The sequence below is a fragment of the Danio rerio genome, chromosome 6 (assembly GCF_052040795.2).
Source record: "Danio rerio strain M-AB ecotype USA chromosome 6, GRCz13ab, whole genome shotgun sequence".
In the NCBI taxonomy this organism is placed as follows: domain Eukaryota; kingdom Metazoa; phylum Chordata; class Actinopteri; order Cypriniformes; family Danionidae; genus Danio; species Danio rerio.
The window spans coordinates 49,071,016-49,086,425 of NC_141026.1; the positions used below are offsets into that span (position 1 = coordinate 49,071,016).

At 35.0% G+C, this 15,410-nt stretch overlaps 1 protein-coding gene across 5 annotated transcripts in view; it reads right to left on the reverse strand.

The window, feature by feature from the left end:
* Positions 1 to 15,410, reverse strand: part of grm4 (glutamate receptor, metabotropic 4) — a 273,711-nt gene that overhangs the window by 16,322 nt on the left and 241,979 nt on the right. For all 5 annotated transcript variants that reach the window (XM_087255821.1, XM_087255823.1, XM_087255824.1 and 2 more), the window contains 1 exon segment: positions 11,208 to 11,457. In XM_087255821.1, coding sequence (XP_087111947.1) covers positions 11,208 to 11,457 — 250 coding nt within the window.

Below are 15,410 nucleotides of genomic sequence, written 5' to 3' on the forward strand. Positions count from 1 at the left end.
CACTCAACAGACACCTTTGCTTGATGTAATTGAAGTCTTAAAGGAGAATCGCAAATCAATTAGAATCAACAAGGAGATCATGTTTCCCCTTTAATGGATTCATGAAATGTTAAACATCCCTGAGCTGGAGAGAAGTTATATGTTATCTTGCATTTGCTTTGCATGCTTGTTTTAGACCATGCTGTCACCGACTCTAATACCACATTAAAAAACAAAACGCAGTGTTACAGTATAGACAGCACATAAGTCTGTAAGCGTAATAAATATTTGCTGAAAACATTCGGTGCTAACTAGTGCGCTTAATTGGATGAGTTTTCATCTATGTAGCAACCTTCATTACGCAAATTTAATTCTGTTGTCAAAACATTTATCTGGACGTCTCCCTTAATTCAGAACTATTTCGTATTAAGACCCACAATATGATTTACCGGGTATTGCTACACTGCAAAATGAATACAAATGCTACATAATGAAAGCAGAGTGGATGTGCGTCGCTGTGAATGCCAAATGCAATGTAATGGAAGCAGATAATTTGCCTTCCTAGTCTAACATGATACTTTCAATCTGCTTAACGTGATTTTTTTTATGCTAGAATTAGTCAGTGTGTATTGGTACATCTTGGGAAATGTCATATTAAATTCGTGTCTTGTGAATTTTAATGTGTATTTTGCATGTCGCTGACTGGACCTCTATTAATGGGGAAAGTTTTTGAAATGTGTGTTTTATTTCCCTTCCCCCAGCTTGATTATTTTAGAACTAAGAAAACAAGGTTTACTGGTAGAATTAACACTATTCTGAGCTAAACATACTGTATGAAGTTCAAATATTTCACAATGAACTGACCTACAGTATTTAGATCAGTTCACCTTTTAGCAGTTAATCTTGTTCCGTACATACAACATTTCTAAAGGAGGTAAAAACCCAAACAATACAAACAAAACAAACAAATCTGAAATATGAGTTATGTGTAATAACAATGAATTGACTGAACTACTGAAAGTGCCGAACTGCTGAAATGTATTTAATACTTTATATAAAGGCTTGTTTTTAGTGATGGCAGCTTAAAGACGCCTCACATACAGTATGAAGAATGAAGTCATATGAAGTCACATGTATTGTTTAGGTGTGAGATTTTCACAGACTTCAACAGAGTGTAAAAATAAATCTTATCTATTAAATCTTATCTTTAATTTGTATGTTATATTGGATTCAAGTCAGGTGATTGGTTGGGCCATTCCACAGCTTGATTTTCTTTCTCTGAAACCATTTGAGAGTGTCCTCTGTGTGTTTTAGATCATTGTCTTGTGGAAATGTCCACTCTGGTTTTATCTTCATCATATTGATGATGTATTTGTTGGACTGAAGCAGCTAGTATTCATTTATAATGGTGGAGGGTAGAGGGTTGCTGAAAAAATACTAAACAATTTCAGCTGCAGACTGGGCTTTCATTAGTTTTCTTTCTCTTTCTTCATGTGTTCAACAATTTTCCCTATTTGTCATTTCTTTTCTTTTTGTCATAGACTTTTTTTTTCATTGCATACATGAATTTCTTTGATTGTTACTAACATCTGGGGAAATTTTCAAGTTAACTATCATAAGAAATATGTTTTCTGCAGTCTGATCTCACAAGGAAACGTAACTTTTTTTTTACGTTTTGTCCAATTTGTGGCTCATTCACATAAGTTCAGTTGTACAAAAATGTATGACTTTAAAAGGGAGGTGTGGCACCCAACCCTAGCCCTAAACCAAACTATCATTGGGGGATAAGCTAATTGGAATAAATAGTATGAATGAGATCGTACAAATTTATACAAATTAGCAACTGAAACAAAAAGTTATTAAAAGCCATGAAATTGTGTGTGTGTGTGTGTTTTTATAAAAATGGTGACGTGTTCAATACTTATTTTTTCCTGCTGTATACTATACTATATATTGACTCCTGGACTATTCAGGTACTGGCAACAGCTTTTACAAAAAATAAAAATAAATAAATCCTATGCCATATTGTATGAAACTGAACTGAACAACAACTGTTAAACTATGGCATAGCTGTACATGTAACAGATTGTGTTTGTCTTCTGTACAGTACGTGGTACAAGAAATCAAAGGGAAAAAGATAAAAGACCTGAATAATTTCTCTTGACATTTTGCTAGAAAAGGCACCTAACGAGAAAAAAGAAAGTTGTGGAAAACGATGTCTTGAAATAGATTTACTCTGGATTGTTTGTCATGTTTGAAGAAGTAAAAACTATACTCACATTTCAGATACAATTTTATCCCATTATTCTGCATTTTTACCTTGTCTCTAGTTGTATTCACACTGTTTTATTGTTACTTTTTTTATATGTGTAGAAACTTGTTGTTTCATGAAATGTTGAGTCTTCTACAAAAAAGTAACGCTCATTATGAATATGAAATTAAATTAAATTAACATCGGCTGTTCCTATTTTTGTGTCCCAAGTATTAAGGTTTTTGTCTTTGGCTATAGTTATTCAATATTTCACAATGAACTGACCTATTAAGATCAGCTCACCTTTTAGCGGTTAATATTGTTCTGCACATTTTCTATTCAGCTAAATGAAATGAAAAGTAATGAAATTAAATTTAATTAAATTTAACATCAGCTGTTACCTTTATTGTGTATTGTGTACCAAGCATTGCGTTTTCTGTCTTTGGCTATAGTTACATACTTATATAATATTACATCTGTTGTATTTATATGTTAATAAATCAATTTTAACCATACATTTATGACTTGTATATTTAAATGCATTTAAGTAAACACAAAGCAGTACACTTTAAAAAATATTGGGTTGTTGTAACCTACTGGTGGGTCAAATATGGACAAACAACCTTTGTGTTAAAAAACTGCCATTTAAAATATAACTAAAAAGCAAAATAACCCAACATTGGGATTGTCCAAATTGGACCCAACATTGTGTTACAACAACCCAGCATTCTTAAGAGTGTAAAGCTTACAAAGTCACAGTAATGCATAATATAACTTGTATTGCAATGCAATCTTCAAATGACCAAGTAAAAATGACTCAGTTTTAAGATTATATAACTTGGTTAAGCAAATGACTTATAGGAAAATACTTAAATTCTCAAATTCATTGTAAATGTTACTTTGTAATATGTGTACCAAATGGATGAGTAAACACAACTTTGCAATGGTTACAATCATTGTAATGTTGTCTTTCTTGAAAATGTACAGTGCATACACTACCTGACAAAAGTCTTTTCCAAGTTTTAAGAACAACAAATAACTTGACTTCTAGTTGATCAGTTGGTATCAGAGGTGGCTAATATGAAAGGCAAAAGCCTCTAGATTAATCTTATTTTACTCAAATAAAATATGATCATGCTTTGATTTTTAATTATTTAGTTAGGACAGTAAGGTCTGACTTTGCTTAGAAAAAGTTCTGTCACTTAACAGGATTGTTGTACAGTATAGAATAAAGTCATGGTGCAGTGGAAAAAGAATGAATATTGTGTCTTACTCCCATGAGCTTAAAGGACTGCATCCATACATCCCTGCAATAACTCAAATAACTTATTAATAAAGTCATCTGGAATGGCAAAGAAAGCATTCTTGCAGGACTCTCAGAGTTCATCAAGGTACTTTGGATTCATCTTCAATGCCTCCTCCATCATCTTACCCCAGACATGCTCAATAATGTTCATGTCTGGTGACTGGGCTGGCCACTCATGAAGTACATGGACCTTCTTTGCTTTCAGAAACATTGATGTAGAGGCTGAAGTATGAGAAAGAGTGCTATCCAGCTGGGAGGTTGCCCTCTCCTGTGGTTTGTAATATAATAGGCAGCACAAATGTCTTGATACCTTAGGCTGTTGATGTTTCCATCCACTCTGCAGATCTCTCGTACACCCCCATTCTGAATGTAACCCCAAAACCATGATTTTTCCTTCATCAAACTTGACTGATTTCTGTAAAAATCTTAAGTCCATGCGGTTTCCAATAGGTCTTCTGCAGTATTGGTGATGATTGGGATGCAGATCAACAGATGATTCAGCAGAAAACTCAACCTTCTGACACTTTTCCAAATGATCAACTAGAAGTCAAGGGTGTTATTGGTTGATTTTACAACTGAGATCGAAGACAAGACTTTTGTCAAGTAGTGTACATACAGAGCCTAAAAGTATAGTGTTGTGTTTTTATTAAATGTGTGAAATGGAGATTCATTTTCCGCATCAGCTGCGCATGGCAAGTGATCAATGTCTCTTTTTTTAAAACTTCCCACAATCCTGAACCACCAATTGACTCCTAGCTTTAAATGCTGGTTAAATAGATGTTGGATAAATGTAAATACAGCAGACTAACAGGGAGTCTGAGATATCAGGACAGAAATGATGATGTCTCAAAGCGGCTTTACTGTCTAACCAGGCTAACATAAGCAGTGAAGTAAATATGTTCATGCTGTGATTCACAAAGTTTTGTGCATATTAAACGTATGCAAAACAGATGGCACATGCAAAAAAACGTGCAGTGTCTACCGAGGATTGTGTAATCCTGATATAGCACCAGAAGATAGCACCTCATGTGTGTTTCGCAGGCTTCTCTTAATGAATGTGTCATTTGGGGCGTGCAAAATAAAGGGCAGTGTCAATGGAAGTGGATTAAACAGCTCCTGGAAAGTGATTTATCGTCCTTCAAATCTATTTTAGAGAAAGTAACTGTGTGGAGAAGTTTAACACTAAATTATATTTAGAGCACGAAATGCCACCGGAATGATGAACATATGCTGTGATGTTCAAACTTAAACTCCTCTGCAAGTAAATAATTACAAGTGAAACTATTTTTAGTTTTTAAAAGTCAATTTCTGCATCTAACTAGACTTCAGTAACAGTACGTATTTAGGATCTTAGTAAATCACGTCCTTTTATTATATCAATCCTGTCCTTATTCTAATTATGCAAACTCAGACTCTGTCAAGATAAAGGCGACTTGTTTGCTTTTATTATGTTAGTATTTTCTGTAATTTTATTTACAGCTTTATTAGAAACTTGTTTATCATCTGTTTTATTCATTAGATTATAATAATTATAGGTTGTAAAAGTTGTCTGCTATAAAGTCAAACCCAAAATTTTTCATACCCCTGGCACATTCTGACCTAAACTTACTTTTATTCTACCAGCTAACCTTTTTAAATTTTTATTTAAAGGTTCAGTGTGTAAGTTTCACACCCAGTGGTTGAACCAGGTATTGCACCCCTGGTTCAAAACACAAGCAAATGCAAGTTGCCAGATTAACAACATCAACAGTAGTGTGTCTGACTGTCGAGACTAAAGGCTGATTTATACTTCTGCGTCAAGCGCACACGTGGACGCATAGCCCTCGCCGTGGCTGTCGACGTCGCAGATGTGCACCTCTCAAAGAATGTAACTACACATCGCAATGACGCATAGAGCAAGCTCTGTGATTGGTCGGCTTGGAAGCGCTGAGGAGTGTGGGTGGGACTGAGAGCCGTGCTAGTGCGTTGGAGCAACTGTTTACAAGGAGCTCCGGATGGAGACTGTAGCTTTGTGTTTACCTTATGGTTAAATTTGTTGCACTTCCAATGGTTCCTGCCTCAAAACAGGCTGTCGACGTCGCTGACGTGCACCTCTCAGAAAATGTAACTACACATCGCAATGAAGCATAGCGCAAGCTCTGTGATTGGTCGGTTGGAAGTGCTGACGAGTGTGGGCGAGACCGAGAGCTGTGCGAGTGCGTTGGAGCGTCAGATGGAGACTGTTGCTTTGTGTTTACCTTATGGTTAAAGTTGTTGAACGTCCGTCAGTTCCTGCCTCAAAATCAGTGAGTTTAAACCACTTGTACATTAAGGAAGCGTTCAGAAAAAAAAAAAAAAACACCAGCTAAGAAACTCGACACAGAGGAACATAAACACCTACTGCCAGCTAGTGTTTCGGAAGTGTTGTTGCAGAGCAACAGAAACATCGCGCAGAAGTATGAATGCACAGCTACCTACGTTGCATGCGTCGTGGGTCAAGCCGATCACTTGATGCAGAAGTATAAACCAGGCTTGAAGATTGATAGCTGATTTAAACAGTGTTCTATATAAAAGCAATGACTTGCGATAGAAGGAATATTTTTCATATTAAAAGCAGGTTTTGCTCTAACCAACACAAGAAACGTATATTTTAGAGGCAGCTTCTATTTTTTTATATTTTAGAAACAGTTGCTATTTCTTGCAGCTGAACAGAAAACTGACAATGATCACCTCAAGCACACCTTATGTGTTTATTCAGCATTAAAGAGCCCATATTATGGGTTTTTGAAAATTCCCCTCCATGTAGTGTGTAACACAGCTCTAAGTGAAGTGAAGTATCCAGCTAAGGCTTAAATCTGTAAGAATACAGTGTTTAAAACGGTTGATTCATCTATAAAAGAGTCGACTCATAGTGCTTCAAACGAGTCGCCTTGATACCGACTCATTAGGTGTTTCGCCATGACGTACGAACGAAACCAAGTTATTCACGTGCACGCGCAAACCCGGGAGATTTCAAACCTGAGGCCCCGCCCTCTGACGCAGAAACCCAGACACACACACACACCCACAAACACACGCACACCCACAAACACACGCACACAAACATGCCGGTCGATTGAAGTCACACTGCAGATGGATATATTGAGTCTCTACCCAAAGATGAAACCTCAGCATTATAACCAAGCAGTTGGAAACTTCTGGAAGCTACATGCTACAAAGAATACTTCATCTGAGTTTGTTAAAGGAAGGATCAGTAAAGAGTAACTGATGGACGTCAGGATGGGTTTCTTCCATTTCTCAAGTGTAAGTACGTGCGGTTAAAGTTGTTGCCTCGTTTACTCTAGCTTGCAAATGTATTTAGTTGTGATTTGTTACTTGTAACCGCGTGTACTGTATCAGGTTAACTGGATATTTTATCTTATCGCGTGCAAAGTCACGTTAAAAACGCGACGCGTGCTGTTTGTTTATGGAGCTCCGTGCTAGAGTTCTGCTCCCGCGATTTATTCGGAAATTTATTCCCGCGCCGCAGAAATCTGGCGCGGGGACAGCCGCGGGAATAAATTTCCGAATAAATCGCGGGAGCGGTCGGTAACGGGTTTAATTTGGGACGGGAGCGGGCTGTCTAGCAATATCACGGATATTGCTATGCGAATTAGAAAGAGAGAGTCTGCGTGGTGCTTGTGTGTGTGTTAGTGCGCACGCGCGCGTATGAGAGAGAGCGAGCGAGAGAGAGAGAGAGAGAGAGAGAGAGAGAGAGAGAGAGAGAGCGAACGAACGAACGAACGAGCTTTGTGTGCTTTGTGCTGTGTGTGTGTGTGTTTATACAGACAGCTTGGCTGTCTGGACTGTATACTGGGTGATTTTTGGTTGTGTTCTCCGCTCTAGCGGCACCGGGCGCGGCGGGCAGAAAACGGAGCGGGTTCTCAGGCTAAAACCTGGCGGGTGCGGGCGGAAGCGGGAGCGTTGTCATCCGGAGGTGTGTGTGTGTTTTTGTGTGTGTGTGGTATGGCGAGTACACGACTGTCTCCTTCGTTCGGTTATCCGTGGCACTATCCACTCGCCATAGTGTGGCAGCTAAAATCCACGTCTACACTATCGAGCGTGTATGAACTGTGATTACTTTTTAAATTGCTGATTAGCTATTGGCCATTTCCCTCTCTGACTGAAGGCAGTCGACCAATCGCGACAGACTGTCATCGGTCCAATCAGCGCAGATTAGCTCCGCGCTAAGGAGGGGTTTGGGAACAAATGAATCACTGGACGATTCATACAGGAGTCGCTGGGATAATTAGGTAAAAATAAATGCAGATTATAAGACCATGAAAGTGTTTTTTGACCTTGCATGCATATTAGACTGTTGTTGGAGACCCTTACAACCAGGATATGACCCTATTTCATGTATAATATGGGCTCTTTAAATGCTAATTATGTGAGTTTGAAGGCCATTTCACATGACATTTATTGCCATACTACTGAAAGCAGCAGCAGATAGTTCACCTCAAATCTTGAAAATAAAATAAACCATTTAAAATTGAACTTTAGAACTGTGACTTAGTGCAAGCCAACACATATCAGTGATTTAACATCTACATTTAACAATGTTAAAGAGGTTTATTATGTATGAATGAGATTATAAACCTTTCCATTTTGTTGGAGTGAAGTGAGTGTACTATTCTGTGCTTCTGAATGGCTGTATTTCAATTTCTATCACGTTTTGTCTGGTGCAAACAGTTGCAAAATCTCATCACGCAGTGTGTTGTTAAGACACAGGGTTACAATGTAACCTGCTCACCCAATGTGTACATTCATACTGTTTATATTGTTTTCTAATTAATAACCACACCATGTGGTGAACTCTGAATCTGCATCTCATTTCGGAGGCTGTTACTGTCCACCAGAGGTCGCATCTAGGCCACAGATGCACATTTTAAGAGCCTTCCTGACAGAATTAATTGAAATCTGTTTTCCACCAAGGCAACCCAGGGTGCAAAAATATAACTGACTAAACTGGCACTGGGCAGGTTAAATGACCAAAATAAAGACAGACGTTCTGGCACAAAATGTACATTTTCAAAGCAGAATAACTGACTTAAGCATTGTTTTTCAGATAGACAAGAATGTTCATCTAGTGCATTTCTTAAATGTCTGCAAACATATTATGGTGTTTTTATGCTTTAAAAGAGTTAAAAACTTACATACAGCACCTTTATTTTTTTTTGACTGGAAATAACACAGGCTTCTCCTAAATGAGACTAAGATGATGTACAAAAGGCATAATTCTGTAAAAAGTATATATTTCTCAGCTTTATCAAAAGTTGGCATGGTCATGAGTAATTTCAGGCTTGACTTTATATATATGAAAACTATTTTTGGAGAATTAATTCTTTTGAATGAAATCCAGCCTAAAGCATCTGCATTAAGACTCTTAACCAGGACTGATGAGGCACAATTTTGCTGATGTCTCCAAATTCTGGTCCATTTAAGCAGGCATGGTGAATAACATTTTTAAAGATTGCAATAAACAGTTTATGGCAAAATAAAAATCACTGTCAATAACAACAAACTGTTTATCCTGAGCGCGCTCTCCCTGAGTTTTCTGAAAGATGATAAATTATTATTTGATTTTTCTTTTGTTTTACAGATTCCAATATCAGTTTTATAACTTCATAAAAACCTGTGCCTGTGTGTATCCAGAAATCCAGAAAGATACTTAATAAATAATACTTTAAAAAATATAACAATTGAATGGGTTTCAGTACACACTGTTATACTAATTCAACCAGTTTGCCTACCAAATGGGAAATTCAGGCGTAAAGAAAACCAAAATAACCTTTAGCAATAAGCGAGCATGGCAAATTGCATTTTTAAAGATTACAATAACAAGTTTATGGAAGTATAAAACGAGTGTGAATAACAACAAGTGTTTATTTTCAACATGCTCTCTCTGAACTTCCTAAAAGATGATACATTAATATATATATATTTTTTTCAGATTCAAATATCAATTTAAAAAATAGTGTTAGAAACTACTGTTTATCGAGAAATTCAGTTTACAGACAAATACTCAATAAATAATACTTAAAAATAAAAAATAATAAAACAAAAATAAAATAAATACATTTAAATATTAAAAATAAATAAATAAATAAGATTTGTTTTACAGATTCCAATATCAATTTCATAAAAAAACATTGTCAAAAACTATAAAGTGTTTATGCAGAAATCCAGATTAGACAAATAATGATTAAAAAATTCTTTAAAAAATAACAATTTTATGATGGGATTCAGTACAGAAATAATAATAATAAAACAAACACAAAATAAATATATTTAAATGTAAATGAACTTAAATAAAATATAATAGGCATTATTTTTTTACAGATTTCAATATTAATTTCATAAAAGCATAAAAAATAAGTAAAAAGAAAAAAAAAACTATAAAGTCCAGTTTCCGGAAAAATACTCAATAAATAATACCTAAAAATTATAACAATTTTATGATGGGTTTCAGTGCACACTGATATAACCAGTTCACCTACTGTAGATACCAAATGGTTAAATTCAAATTTGTTAAATAACAATCACAATGTCTGTTTGTGTCTTTAGCAAGAGATTTATAAAGTCAGAAATAAATAAATAAATAAATAAATAAATAAATAAATGAACAAAAAAAAAAACATTTAAATGTAAATACATTTAAATTAAATTAAATAAAACAAGCATTTTTTTTTACAGATTCCAATAATATTTTTATAAAACCATAAATATCAGTGTAAAAACTATAAAGTGTTAAGCAGAAATCCAGTTTCCAGAAAAATACTCAATAATTTATACTTAAATTATAACAAAATTATGATGGTTTTCAGTTCAGACTGTTATACTGATTCAACTAGTTTGCCGAGATACCAAATGGTTGAATTCAAGTTTGTTAACAATCACAATGTCTGTTTCTGTCTTTAGCAGCTAGAGATTTATAATGTCAATGCAATAAAATAAAAATAAATAAATAAATAAATAACAATAAAAATAAATAAATAAATAAATAAATAAATAAATAAATAAATAAATAAATAAATAAATAAATAAATAAATAAAATAAAATACATTTATTTATCTGCTAAGACTGCATTATTATTTTTTTGGCATAATCCAATGTCAATTTCATAAAAGCTTACAAATCAGAAAACTATCCAGTGTTATGCAGAAACCCAGTTTTCAGAAAAAAATACTCAATAAATAAAACTTAAAAATTATAAGAATTTTTTGATGGTTGTTAGTACACACTGATTCAACCAGTTCGCCTATATAGCAAATGGTTAAATTGAGGCATAATAAAAATGAACATAGCTTTTCACAATAAGTGAGGCTGACAGTTATAGAAGTTGTTTGTCTAAATTATTGACAGCAATGCCATTAAACCTGCATTACATTAAAAAAAAATGATAAAGATTTGGAATGATTCAGGAGCAAATATCTATTTTTAGAGAATAAGTTTTTCAATTTACTGAAAAGCAATCTAAAGCATCTGCATTAAAACTCATAACCAAGACAGTTGTGCTGCCGTCTTTAAATTGTAAAGCATTTAAGTGAGCACAGTGAATCAAATTTTTAAAGATTACAATAACAAGTTTACAGCAGCATAAAAAAACCAGTGTCGATAGTAATAAAGTGTTTATCAGCAAACTCGCTCACCCTGAGTCTCCAGGTTCTCACACAGCTCCGACTTGGCTTCTCCATTGGGCCGCAGGCTGGCTTTGGGGTTGAACTTGTTAGACATGGTGGCGGCAGTGACCACAGCTTTCAGACTGCGAGTGCTGCGTTTGGCCACGTTCTGCTCCGGGTGGAAGAGCACCACGTAGACTTTGGGCATGTAGAGCATCCCGAGAGACACAGATGCGCTCAGACTGACCGATATGGTCAGCGTGGTCGTTTGTATGTACATCTGCAAAACAAAAACACCACAGCATGTGAAAATCATGAATCACTGAAAACAAAGCTGGGTTAAAATTGGTCAATCACAGTTTTCTAATGCCAAATGTACTGTTTGTATAATGATACTATACATTTGGCTGTTTCCCCGGGCAACAAGTATCCAGCAGAGTGCTCTTATTATATCACGCCATAGTCTATTTATTCACATAATACCAATTAATTGAACTGAAATTAATATTTAAATACAGTTACTATCCATGCTATTTACTCATTTAAGGGTACATTTCATGGAAATATGACCTTTTTCTTGTTTAACGTGACACGCATAGATTTTGCTCCCCTAGTGATGTATAAAGGGATTCTTATTATACACCTTTAATCTCCATGTTTACAACCACAGCACCACAGCAATCACTATGCATGTCTCTGTCTTATGCAGCTAGAAATGTATAATGTCACTGCAAGACAAATAAATAAAATAATTAAAAAAATAAATAACAATGAACATAAGAGTTTCCACTAAGGTTGGGCGGAAAAATATCATGAAATCATGTTTCTTATCATTTGGGTATCAATATTCATTGAATATTTTTAAACAATACATTCAGGCATATTATTATTTTTTAAAATTAATCACTTTATTTTAATTTACCAACATTACTAAGGCAAATAGTTTAATAGTCAAAGGCAAAAATCTTTTATAATATTTACATAATAATGATAATACTTAATAATAATACTTCATAATAAAATAAACATAAGTAAAATCAAATAAAATTTTACAAAGTGTGTGCAATGCTAAAGTGTAAATGCTGAACAATCAAAGCAAACTTTAAGGTGCAAATACTAATGATACAATAAACCTCAAACTCTGTAAACAAAATTATGAATTCTGCAAACAATTATGATAATCAAATCTGAGATTTCAAGTAAAAAAAACAGCCATCATTATTTAAATACATGCTTCAACATTACTAATTGTAAAGTTGAATGACTATATTACATACTAAAATCTTTCAGATGGGGAGCAAGTGGCAGGGATGCACAAGAAAAGAAACCAAAAAGCCACTCTAGCAACATCCCTATACTTTTTTTTATTTACAATCTTCCTAATGCTGCTAGCCATGCCACTCACTTTTGCATATGTTGTTATTCTGACCTGAAGTGACAAGCGCGAGAATGTGGTTTGCTTCACATTCTTCAACGCGATTTGCACTTGTGTTCCCTCGGGGTCTCTAAGCGACCATAAAGCATTTTCTCAGAGGATGGCAAACGAACAAACCATTTCTGCAGCTCCAATACAAGTTTATGGAGAAAGGTAAAAAGCGCTGCAGTGTTTGGGTGTGCTGTGTTTGTCTGGTAAATAGTCTACCATTATTACTGAAATGTGTATATTTCATGGAAAGTGTTAAGCAGAATGGTTAGTTCTACTTGCATGAATCATGATGTGCACGTGGCATTCGAAAAAATGTTTTTTCAACTAGGGGTACCTGGAAAATGCATGAGCGTCATCTGGAAATGACTTACACCCTAAGCTTATTGGCATTGCTTCCAAGGCACGCGTTCAGCAGCCACATTTTACTAAAACTATCGCTTTCGTACTGAAACTTCATAGCAAAAATATTTTTATCGTTACTGACTATGGCGATACAGATTTTATCACCCCAGCCCTAGTTTCCACAGATTCTCAACATCAGAGCCACTGAGGATACTGTGGTTGAATAAAATTTTTTTGAAGAAAATATGCCGAAAGAAGATCCATTTACTACTGGCTTATTACATGTCTATGTTTTCTGTCCTTATAACCTATGACCTTATTTTACATCCCTAATGCTCCCAAATAACTAAAACCCAACTACTTCTATTATTATGCAGCTGATTAGTAGTTTATTGAACTAAACGTCTTACTTAAAGGTTTGTTAATAGCATGAAATGTACTAAGTGTAATGTTTGTTTAAAAAGGCAATGAGCATAATCAACTCTAATGGTAAAGTATAAAAGGGATACAGCTGGGGATACATAGCATAATTTTAGTAACACTGTGCAACAATACTTAATATTTATATAATTAATCATTACTGTGAGGGCTAGGTTTAGGGTTAGAGTGGGGTAGGCATTAATAAAATACAATTGATGGGTAATTTAATAAATAATGTAAATAATTCTCATTAACTTTCTACCAGAGCTGTATCCCTTCTAGCAACAACCTAATTTACTTCACAACAACTGGTAATTAATGAGTAATTTAATAAACAATAAGCTCTATATAATTACTGTTTTTACATTACTGTCATGATTGCGTTTAGGTTTGGGGTAGAGGTAGACATAAATAAATTCCAATTCATGGGTAATTTAATAAACAATTCTTGTTACCTTGCAGCTACAGCTGTATCCCTTTTAGCAACAATCAAATTTACTTCACAACAACTACAAAACTCGGAAACATCATGGTTCATTTTAGAAATTGTAACCGCTCCATGATTGGATGACTCTGGTTTGAACGTGCAAGGTTTTATTAAGCTACTTTTGAACATTTTGGCTGCACATTATTCACTTGTTTTGTTGTTTCTGTCAGGAAAGAACTCAGTACTTAGTGAGTAAAAGCTCTGCCCTCTTCTGTAAGGAAGCATCTCATTTGCATTTAAAGCAACATATACTTTATACCTCAAACTTAAATAGTCGGCAAGCTATAATAAAAAATATGTGGTATTTTGAGCTGAATCTTCTCAGACATTTTTGAAACAGAATTATTTTATTTGACATCTTATGAAATACGGCATAACGTGTGAGAAATAACGACAAAAAAATGAAGCCTGCAGGACTGCATAGATGTATTTTGGAATAATGACTTGTTCACATGACTTAGGACCTTTGTTTCACGAGGGCTTGTTGACACAACACAAACCCCTGATCTAACTGACACAGTCAATATGTCAAACCTCAACCAAGAGTCAAAACCTTGTGACTCAATGAGCCTGAAGCATCAAACACACTCATCGCATTCAAACATGTGCAACTCTCGGCTGTAAAAAATATAATTGACTAGAACATCACAGTGCACAGTATTCATGATATACAGTAGTGGGATGGAGATGTTGAAGTGTGCAAGTAAGAGACACTCCGCTATGAGGTCATGGGTGATTAGGGGCAGATACTGTAGGTAGTGGTATTATGATGCTGGAAGAAATTGAGAAAGATGTACAGTACTGTGAGTGAGTTTATTCTCTCACTCTAAGAGCATTAAAATTGATCCATGTGAACTAAATGTGTCATACAATCAATTTGAGATTTATTATAAAATGCTCAATGTTTAAAATAAAAGCCACATTGTCTATGTTTGATGGTCATTTTACAGCGTGGTCAAGTAAATAAATGGAAAAATAGATTTGTTTCACTTTTTGTTTGATTAGATTTAGAAATTTTGAAAGATTTAAAAGTTCTGTTAAATATAGTGCACCCGGAAAGTATTCATAGTACTTCATTTTTGTAACTTTTTAATGTTAGAGACTAATTCCAAAATGGACTACATTAATTTATTTCCACAAAAATCTACACACAATGCCCACACACAAAGATTTTTTGAAATTTTTGCAAATTTAATAAAAAATAAAAAACCTGAAAAATCACATGTACATCAGTATTCACAGCCTTTGCCATGAAGCTCTAAACTGAGCTCAGGTACATCCTGTTTCCCCTGAACATTCTTGAGATGTTTCAGCAGATTAATAGGAGCTCACCTGTGGTAAATTCAGTTGATTGGACATGATTTAAAATGGAATACACCTGTCTATATAAGGACCCAGGGTTGACGGTGCATGTCAAAGCACAAACCAAGCATGAAGACAAAGGAATTGTCTGTAGACCTCAGAGACAGGATTGTCTCAAGGCACAAGGCGAGGGAAGGCTACAGAAAAAATTCTGCTGCTCTGAAAGTTCCAATGAGCACAGTGGCCTCCATAATCC